This window comes from Symphalangus syndactylus, chromosome 10, assembly GCF_028878055.3.
Source record: "Symphalangus syndactylus isolate Jambi chromosome 10, NHGRI_mSymSyn1-v2.1_pri, whole genome shotgun sequence".
Lineage (NCBI taxonomy): Eukaryota > Metazoa > Chordata > Mammalia > Primates > Hylobatidae > Symphalangus > Symphalangus syndactylus.
Window position 1 is genome coordinate 65948015 of NC_072432.2, and position 10958 is coordinate 65958972.

General features: G+C 37.4%; 1 protein-coding gene across 1 annotated transcript in view; it reads left to right on the forward strand.

Annotated features, from left to right (window-relative positions):
* Positions 1-10958, forward strand: part of ADAMTS3 (ADAM metallopeptidase with thrombospondin type 1 motif 3) — a 284019-nt gene that overhangs the window by 242874 nt on the left and 30187 nt on the right. Inside the window, exons 7-13 of the mRNA XM_055297371.2 lie at positions 1915-2071; positions 2822-2927; positions 3313-3456; positions 4082-4214; positions 6824-6937; positions 8968-9113; positions 10331-10506. Of these exons, the coding sequence (XP_055153346.2) occupies positions 1915-2071; positions 2822-2927; positions 3313-3456; positions 4082-4214; positions 6824-6937; positions 8968-9113; positions 10331-10506 (976 nt within the window). The remainder of the gene's footprint in view (positions 1-1914; positions 2072-2821; positions 2928-3312; positions 3457-4081; positions 4215-6823; positions 6938-8967; positions 9114-10330; positions 10507-10958) is intronic.

Below are 10958 nucleotides of genomic sequence, written 5' to 3' on the forward strand. Positions count from 1 at the left end.
TTAGGTGTGACCTATGAGTGGAAATGAATGGATACTATTATGAGGAGAGAGAATTTCCTTAGCCTATTGTTATCATCGAGTGTGTGTTTCATTTATTCATTAGAAGGGATTATATTGAATGCCTACTAAGTGGCAGACATTTTCTAGGTGCTTGGAATGTATAATGAAGAAAATAGACAAAGATCTTTGTCTTCTCTTGACTCACTAAAAACAATATTTTATATACATATATCTTTCCACTTAAGAAGAGTGAGGTGCAGAGTGAATCTTTTTCATTTAAAAGAGCTTTTATTTTTTCAAAAGCAAAGAGTTGGATAAAAACGCACATAGTAGGCATTTCATGTAGTATAATTGAGTTTAGCTCCTTTAAGGAGGAAACATACAGGAAACGACTAGCTTGACAACTTTCTTGATGTTTACAATTACACATCTCTCTCCCATAATTAATCCTCCTGATTATGAAATACTAACGAAGTTGTACATTTAGGAAATAGGAAACATCCATGTGTTTGCATTTCATTATATAGTTAATACCCACTTATCATTTTATAATGATAGAGTGTCATCAATCTTTATCACATAAACCTGACCTACTTTATATTGCCAACAAGGAATATGAGTTAACTGCAGCTGGAAATAATAGCCTCCAACTGGTTGTTAAAGCGTTTGTTTGGAAAAGTATGTGATCAGTATATAAAAAAAGGAAACTGATTTTATTAAGAATGTAAACACTGGTAATAACATTTGCTGAAGTATAACCAAATTCGCCTGTCAGTCAAATAGGGACTAATTTTTGGTGCCAAGTTCAAATTATCATTTCATCAGAGCTACTCTGAGAAGTGTGGCTAATGAGTTCTTGAAGTTTGGGCCCTTTTCCCCCTGAACTTTTAACTCCTGACCCTAATGTGATGGTAGCAACATTCAAAGAACTTACTTTGTTATATCAGGACTGGAAGAGTCCACCCCTCTTCAGTAGCATGAAGTTAAAAAAAATGGGAGTTTTTGTTTTTGTTTTTTAGTGTAAAGTTAATATAATTTGATGGTTCTCCATAGACTAAGATTTCACCAGCCTTGTCAACTCATGGAAGAATTCATATTCTCCCCACATGTTGATTAATTCTAGATCATAAAAAATAAACAAAAATCTTAACTAAGATTTTATACCTTCACATCTCTGGAAAAACATGCCAGAATCTTTCTCAATATTTTTGTTCTTAATTCTATGAAACTCAAATCTAAGCTGAATCAGAAATTATTTAGACTACTAAAATTATTACCTAAATGATTAATATTAAGTTGCCTCACAATAGCAAATCTCAGTGTCAAACATTCCCATACTTTGGGAGGCCGAGGCAGGCAGATCATTTGAGATCAGGAGTTTGAGACCAGCCTGGCCAACATGGTGAAACCTCGTCTCTACTAAAAATACAAAAAAAAAAAAAAAAAAAAGCCAGGAATGGTGGTGGGCACCTGTAATCCCAGCTACTCAGGAGGCGGAGGCATGAGAATTGCTTGAACCCGAGAGGCAGAGGTTGCAGTGAGTCCAGATCATACCACTGCACTTCAACCTGGGTGAGAGAGTGAGATTCTGTCTCAAACAAAACAAAACCATTCTCATAAATGGTATCATTTGACTTTCCCACAGGTAAAATTGTGAGATTCTGTCTCAAATATAACAAAACCATTCTCATAAATGGTATCATTTGACTTTCACACAGGTAAAATTGATTATTATTAAAATATCCTTCATGGGCATTTAGAATTCACAAACCAAAGCGAATATCAAAATAAGCCCCAAATATTTTTGAATCATTGTTTAAATACTTTAATCCCAAATTCAACTTCAGAGAAAATAATCAAACGAAGCCTTTGGGAAATTGTCAGGTGTGTCTTTAACATACTGTTTTCTCTTAGTCCATCAGCCTCATAGAAAGGGGAAACCCATCCAGAAGCTTGGAGAATGTATGTCGCTGGGCATCCCAACAACAAAGATCTGATCTCAACCACTCTGAGCACCATGACCATGCAATTTTTTTAACCAGGCAAGACTTCGGACCTGCTGGAATGCAAGGTATTGCCATCAATATGTAGAAGAAACACTTGAGGGCATGACTTTTAAAAAGTAATCCTAGATCAGGCAGTCTGTTCAAATGTTCAGCTCTCCACCACCACTTTCCACCACACACCGGCCAAGCATTCATTTTCTTTCTTTTGCTTACGGTGACTTATGTGGAGTTCTCAATGTTAAATGCCACTTAAATACCATTGTAAATTATACTTGCTTTTAAAATAGTGATTGTGCATTTGGGGCGTGGAGGGGATGCTGTAAAATGCAGTGTGATTTCCACTAACTGTTTAGAATGAGAAAAGAGATGCCGTGAGAAATGACTGCTGCCAAAGAGCTTTCTTCCAAAGTCGGCTTACATTTATCTAATAAATTCTGATGTGGACTTTGGAAGAAGCAGACTGATGATTTTCTTTTCAACATTGATGGAATTTCTGGCTTCCTTCATCAGTACCACGATATGAAGGACCATTTACTAAAACAGAAAGACAGAGCTTAGCTGGTGGGCAGAAGAGAATGGTAACCCTGGGCCATTCCTTCCCTCAGGAAAGGAGAAAATGCAGACCCAGTGAACCTTTTTAGAGACCATTACCTGTGGCTTTCCCAAGAGAATGTGGCACAATGCTAGTAGGGAAATAATGCTGCCCCTGTTTCCTGAAAGGCTTTTACTTTTTTTCCCCTAGGCAAAGGTCCAGTTGTAATTCTTAATGGATTTTCTCATAAAATGAAAATAAAAGTAATTGTTATTCTCTACAGGATATGCTCCAGTCACCGGCATGTGTCATCCAGTGAGAAGTTGTACCCTGAATCATGAGGATGGTTTTTCATCTGCTTTTGTAGTAGCCCATGAAACAGGCCATGTGTAAGTCACTGCTGACAGCTATAAAGCCAAAAAAAAAAGATCTTTTCTTTCCTGCTTCTCCCAGTATTGTTTCCTCTTTGGGCAGAATGCATGCCAGCATGCAATTCTTGTCTTTTGCCAAGTGTGAAGAGCTGCAAACAGAGAAGAGGTCATGCACTGAAACTAAATGAGTGACTGGCTTGCAGAGGCACTCCTGTGGTTTTCAGAGCTATAGAATATGAAAGGCATTTCTGTCAGATTGCTGTCGATTTCTGTTTCTGTGACTTCTTCAAGAAAGCCACATTGACTTAAAAATACATTATTTCCCAGGGCTTATTTTCAAAACCAAAATTAAGTGAAGGCAGTAGCCCCTGATTCTTACCACTGAGGTCTCTTTGTGTTCTAGGTTGGGAATGGAGCATGATGGACAAGGCAACAGGTGTGGTGATGAGACTGCTATGGGAAGTGTCATGGCTCCCTTAGTACAAGCAGCATTCCATCGTTACCACTGGTCCCGATGCAGTGGTCAAGAACTGAAAAGATATATCCAGTATGTCCCCTGCTGCATGTCATGAGAGTATTTATTTTACAGCCTACAGACATGAAACTGACTCTTAGGACTTGGCCATAGCAAAATTCCCAGTAAATGAAAACTATTATTGATAAACATTTTCTTATGACTTAGAACATTTGGCACAACAATTTTATCATGGAGTCACAATACTTGAAGCCATAAGTCTAGAATATAAGTAAATTTTTAACTGTAATGTAATTTTCCTTTAGTAAATTGTTATAGAATCTTTGATTAATGGTCAAACTTGAGGATGGGGGGAGGATGGTCATGTGGTTCCTGCATGTGATACGAGCTGTGCTCTATAGTATAGGTGTCAGGATGTGCCCTACCACACCATGTGGTGGTTTAATTAGTGATTCAAATAATCATGGCTCTACTACATTCGTAAGTCATGCTTGGTTTACTTTCCTGGCATGAATACAGGTAAAGAGTCTTTTTCTAAATGGAACCAAAACCAAAACCTTAAATATATGTTTTTGCAAACTTGCTGTATGATCTGGGATGAAATTCTAAAGTATATAAGCTAAGACTACTTCTTTTTATCAGGACATGATTTTTTTAAGTGAACATTTAACTACATGCAATATTTTTCTTCCTACAGTTCCTATGACTGTCTCCTTGATGACCCTTTTGATCATGATTGGCCTAAACTCCCAGAACTTCCTGGAATCAATTATTCTATGGATGAGCAATGTCGTTTTGATTTTGGTGTTGGCTATAAAATGTGCACTGCGGTATGTTGCTCACAGTTGATGTAGATTTTGCGTCTTGAAATCTATTTGTGTAGCTCCTGCTTGGTGAGATTTACAGACTCACTGGTGCAAGTATAATAATATCTAGCAATTATTTTGTGTTCATCGTGTTGCTATGTGCTACAGCTAAATGCTTTAAATATATTGTCTTATTTAATTCTCATGACAGACTAGAAGAGAGATGATGTACTTTTATTTGACAGAAGATAAAGCCAAGACTTAGAGATTAAGCAACTTGCTTAAGGCACACAGCTGGTAAACAGGGAAACTGGACTTTGAAACCAAGGCTGCCAGGCTCAAATCTTCATGTTCTTTGCATCCCCTGGTTTTTGTGACCTTCAGAGAAGATGATTGTTAAAGCCTTAGATTTATTGCTTTTCTTTAGCTTGATGGCAGGATTCCATGTATGTGTGACCATAGGGAAGGATTGCGCTGGTATAGTCTAGTAAAAGAATCATACGGCATAGCATAGGGGTCAGGACGGTGGGTCAGGTCCTGGATACGATGCTTTCTTTTTTTTTTTTTTTTTTTTTTTGAGACGGAGTTTCACTCTGTCGCCCAGGCTGGAGTGCAGTGGTGCGATCTCAGCTCACTGCAACCTCCGCCTCCTGAGTTCAAGCAATTCTCCTGCCTCAGCCTCCCGAGTAGCTGGGATTACAGACATGCACCACCACCGCCAGCTAATTTTTTTTGTATTTTAAGTAGAGATGGGGTTTTACCATATTGGCCAGGCTGGTCTCAAACTCCTTGACCTTGTGATCCACCCGCTTCGGCCTCCCAAAGTTCTGGGATTACAGCGTGAGCCACTGTGCCCAACTGATGCTTTTTAAATATATAACCTTGGGCACCGTATTTAATCTGTCTGGGCTACTTTCTCATGTGTAATATGTGGATAATGATAGTGTTTATCTGATAAGATTGGTGTGAGGATTAAATCTGACAACATAATTTAAGTGCTTAGCACAAGAAAGGCACATATATATGTTAAATGGAATCCATTAAAGACAGTCTTGCCTGTAACTATTCACATTAGATATATGTTTCATTAAATTTCCATATTGGTCTTTAGTAGTTCATTAAAAAAAAAAAAAAAGAAGGCCTTTTTCTATGTTGGAGCAAGCTTTGTGTGTTAGAGCAAGGAACATAAGTGTTTCATGGGGCTAGAAAGAAATTGATCTGCTGTTTGAAACCTTCCATATACAACCATTTGGTCTGTCTATAAAGTATACACTGTGAGCTCCTAATTGCTTGCATTAATGTTTTAGATCAGAGAATTCTAAAGCTTTGGCTTAATGTCATGGAAAAGTAGAATTTCCACATTCGGTAATAAGGATTAGAACAAAAAACCCACACCTAAAAACGTGTACTAATAAAAAAATTTCTATGCACATAAGGGTGTATGTAGGTAATTAGCAGTATAGGCAATAGATACGTGGATAAGCTGTTGTTTGATATTTTTAAAAATCTATATAATGCTTGGTAAGATGTTTACATTTAGAGAGAAAAAGAGCAAACAAGCAAAGAGCACACACAAATATACATGTTTGCTTATACAAACATTTGGATATTATAATGTGGTGTGTTCGGAAAATAAAAACCATTCTGAAGAGTATGAAAACCAAGACTCTAGTCTTGTGCTGTTACTGTCTTACTTGTAACCATAACTATAGCCCAAACTTCTAACCCATATTTCTCAGCAATGGATTGGTATGAGAATCAAATATATGGAAAATATTTCATAAACTATATGAATGTATTATGATATTTTGTTGTACCTGGAATACTTTATCTTACACAGAAAGTTTGACAATTTTTTTCTGCTTTTAGTCAACTAATTATAAGTATTTATTATTATTATTATTATTATTATTTTGAGACGGTGTCTCGCTCTGTCACTCAGGCTGGAGGGTACAGGGGCATGATCTTGGCTCACTGCAACCTCCACTTCCTGGGTTCCAGCGATTCTCCTGCCTCAGCCTCCCAAGTAGCTGGAATTACAGGCATGCACCAACATGCCTGGCCAATTTTTTTGTATTTTTAGTAGAGACAGGGTTTCACCATGTTGACCAGGCTGGTCTCGAACTCCTGACCTCAGGTGATCCACCCATCTCAGCCTCCCAAAGTGCTGGGATTACAGGCATGAGCCACTGTGCCTGGCCCTTTTATTATTTATATTCAACTATCTATCTCATACCTACGGAGATAAAGAAAAGACATTTTGATAGCTTGAGAGCTGCCAAACCATTATATTTTCACATTTACAATATTCATGATAATTACTAAGTCTTTAGAAAATTTCAACATTGTCTATTTGAAAAACAAAACATAGAAACAGCAAGCAAAAACATTAAAAGTCAACAGATAATCTCAGACAACTCATTGTTTATCATTGTTATTTTAGAAAAGCAGAATAAAAGTATTTTCTACCTGAAATTCTTATGCAGTTTTTTTTTTAACATGTCACAACATTGGCTATTAACTTGAAATAAACACATCCAAGAAACAGGACAGAAGAAACTGTACAGAATATATTTTTGGTGCATGTCATGCAAGCTGAGAGTTCACTGAGAATTTGATTATCTATCTTCCAGTTCCGAACCTTTGACCCATGTAAACAGCTGTGGTGTAGCCATCCTGATAATCCCTACTTTTGTAAGACTAAAAAGGGACCTCCACTTGATGGGACTGAATGTGCTGCTGGAAAAGTGAGTATATCTATTTACACAATAAATATGTAAGATATGTTGCATAATTATCATCTTTAAAGGTCTGGAAAATGGTAAACACAGCTGCACTGTCATTTTTATGAAAACCATAGTATGCAAGGTTTTATTATAGTAATGTACTAAGACAGTATACTAGTTCCCTGTGACTAAGGTAACAAGTTATCACAAACTTGGTGGCTTGAAACAATGGATATTTATTCCCTCACAGTTCTAGAGGCCAGAAGTCAAAAATCAATTTCAGTGAACTGAAATCAATGTGTGGGCAGGGCCATTCTCCCTCCAGAGGCTGTAGTGAAGAATCTTTTCTTTGCTTCTTCCAGCATCTGGTGGCCACTCCACATTTCTTGATTTGTGGCTGCACCACTCCAGTTTCTGCTTCTGTGGCCACATTGCCTTTTCCTCATCTTTGTGAGTCAAATCTCCTTCTACCCCTCTCTTATAAGGATACATGTAATAGCATTTAGGACCCCATGGATAATCTGGGATAATCTCTCCATTTTAACATATTTAAGTTAATCACATTTGCAAAGAGCCTTTTTCCAAATAAGGTAACATTTGCAGGTTCCAGGGATTAAGACTTGATATCTTTGGGACTACCATTCAGCCCACTATTGGCAGAATAGGAAGAAGCAACTCAGCAGACTATCTGCCCCCTGGTAGTGGGATCTGATTGACTTGCTGGCATCCCATTCCTTGTGAAAGCTGCCCAGAAATAAAGTCATGTGAACTTATACAGAAGATTTGGCCTTTTTCCTTAGGGAAGGATGCCCAGAGGTTTTAAATCTCAAATTGTGTAGTCAGGATTGAATGCTCAGAAATTGGCTGAGTGCCAAGCTATGCTACTCATAAGGGCAAAGATCCCAAAACAAAGGCATGTTAAGAACTCAAGTTGAAAAGCTTTGACTAGTTTAGAAATAAGAAATTGTAGGCAGGACCAAAACCTGGTACAGAAGATTTATATGGCGTTTACTTCTTTTAAAGCTCAATTTCAAGTGTGTATAAACTGTACTTGTGACAGGGATTATATGCATAATAATAATAAAACCTGTCATTTTAAGTGTTTGCACTATATTAGGCACTATACAAAGCACATTATATACAATGTTTCGCTTTGGGAAAATTCAATATCATAAACTTCTGACTAAAAACAAGAGCATAACGAGTTGATTCATTTTTGCTTTCTAAAAAATTATATAATTAACTTTTTAACATCCAACTTTCTTAAATATATTGGTGTTATATTGAAATTTATAAAAGTTGAGTTTTAACAAATGCTTTTATTGTACATAGTATGAAAAAGTAAGTCAAAATGTTGGAGAGGAAAATGGCTAACGTCTCTTGAGCACCATGCCGGGCACTGTAAGCTAGGTGCCTCTATGGTGTTAGGGTTCTGGTAGCCCCACTTAATTACTTCTTGGTCAGATGCCCTTCAACTACTTATGAACCTTTCTGGGCCTCAATTTTCCTCATCTAACTGGTGATGATAGATATATGACCCATCTATCTCTCAGAATCATTGTGAATGAAAAATTATTAAAGTTAAATAAAAGTGCTTTGAAAGCTGCGTATGTTTTAGACATATTATTATCTAAGTCAAGACATAGTTTATTTTGTCATTTTTAAAAGGATCATATAGCCCTCAAAATATTCTGGTATGATATAGGTAGTGACAGATGAAGGGTAAAATATTACCAACTGTGCAAGCTGGGTGCTCAAAGAGTTCTTATTGATTATAGTGTTTGATGCTCACTGGTGAATGTATCATTTAAAAAGTTGTCTGAGTGAATGTTGTTTTTCCATTTTAATTTTATACTTGAAAAATACAAGTCTAAGTTACCCTTTAAAAGGGTATATTAATGACATAATTGCTTTTGGATAATTTTAAATGCATCTCCACCTGGAAGAAAAAAGAGCAGTAAGAAAGCCCTTCAACTAGATGGTTCTTGTATAACAACTTCAGCTTTAGTGTATGCATGATTCTAATAATTACCTTTCGTCATTTTTCTAAGTGGTGCTATAAGGGTCACTGCATGTGGAAGAATGCTAATCAGCAAAAACAAGATGGCAATTGGGGGTCATGGACTAAATTCGGCTCCTGTTCTCGGACATGTGGAACTGGTGTTCGTTTCAGAACACGCCAGTGCAATAATCCCATGTGAGTATATCCTTGTAATTCTTGCTATTTTTGGAGAGACCAGAAAATACTTCAATATTATGTTATTAGTATTCTGATTTATAAAGTGCATGTAAAACACAGGGCAGGAAAAGAAATTGTTCACAGTTCATAAACCAGTCTGTGTTTTCGATACATCTCCATTTATCAATCTTGTGACGAGCAGTCAGTGATGAAGATCAGAAGATCAAATGAAGATTGAATATTTTTAAAGAAGTTACTGTTCAGGAATATTAAGAAGCTGGACAAGGAATGTAGGTCACTGTGCCCTAAGGGCATGGGCATGGGCACTGCGAGATCGACTGCCAGAAGCAAGGGAGTGTCCAGGAGAGAGCAGTACCAAGCATACAGACTCTCTCTCTTCAGGGAGTGGATTGTGATTGCTTCAGAGGAAGGCAAAAGAAAGATTGTGATAGAACGCCAGGTGACTGTTGGGGGAAAGTTATCTATTCATTCACTCAGACTACAATTACTGAATTCCCTATTGTGTGCTCAGCAATCTTTATGAAGGAAAAAAACAACTGAATTATCACATTTAGAGGATTCTGCCTTGTCTAGGGTTTAATATGTGAGCAGCTTTTTCTCTCTGTTTCAGGAAGCAGGATGTCTCTGAGCACGTCTTTTGTTAAGACTATCTGATGCCACATACCTGCCTTCCCAGGAAGAGATGATGGTGGTATTAGAAGCAACAAAGACAATAAAAATTAAAAGATCAGCTAAAGTTCATTTTGAGCCAGGGTTGTTAGGCGTGCTTTAAATAATGTCAGCTCATTTAATCTTCACAGTTTTCCTCAAAGGAAGATACATTATTATTTGCATTTTGCATATGAGGAAACCGAGCCATGGAGCGATGACCAAAGTTTCCTTGAGCTGCATCTGCGTGTTTTATACATGGTAGCAAAATATCATTTTATTGATTCAATATACATGCTTTTTTTTCGTACACACTTTTGCCATGCATTTAAAATATGTGATTTGAAAAGCTGATTTAAGTTGAGCTTTGTGTTTTGTTTTCTTTTTCCACCCAGCAGGGAGAGAAGGGTGCTTTTGGAAAGGGACTGAAATTAGGAAGTATGAGTTCATTCACTTTGTGCTGGCAGCCCAGAAACTTTGGCTTTATGCCCTCAAGCACTGTGTCTGCAAGCTTCAACTGCTAGACAGAAGCCAAAAGGTCTTTTTAAATGTTGTCTTTTCTTTAGGCCCATCAATGGTGGTCAGGATTGTCCTGGTGTTAATTTTGAGTACCAGCTTTGTAACACAGAAGAATGCCAAAAACACTTTGAGGACTTCAGAGCACAGCAGTGTCAGCAGCGAAACTCCCACTTCGAACACCAGAATACCAAACACCACTGGTTGCCATATGAACATCCTGACTGTGAGTAGCCTCCTGCTCTTCCTCCTGCTGTGTGGATGGTTACTCACAGTTTAAGCTTTGCCAGCACCAACCCCATGGACTCTTGATCCCTACGTGGTAACTTAGGAAACTTGGTGCTTATAGGAGTAAGTTCTCCTGGGTTTCTAAGAATAAGGCCTTTCTCTAAAGAGGTAAGAATTGTGCAATAGTTCCTGGCAAGCAGCACTATCACCATCAGTGGTGAAAAGACCAGTGGAAAGGAACGCCTGGGAGAGATGTTGGAATTCCTGATTCAACCGAAATCCCTCTACTAGGAAATACTTCTGGAATATTGTGATCTTTCCTTTCTGAACTAGAGAAAAATATAGTTCTTTGAAAATTGAGTCAGGACCAAGAGAAAGATCATTATTTAATAACAAAATATACCTTATAACCTTTTACTTTTTTACTATAGTTTAAAAATGTATTTGGAA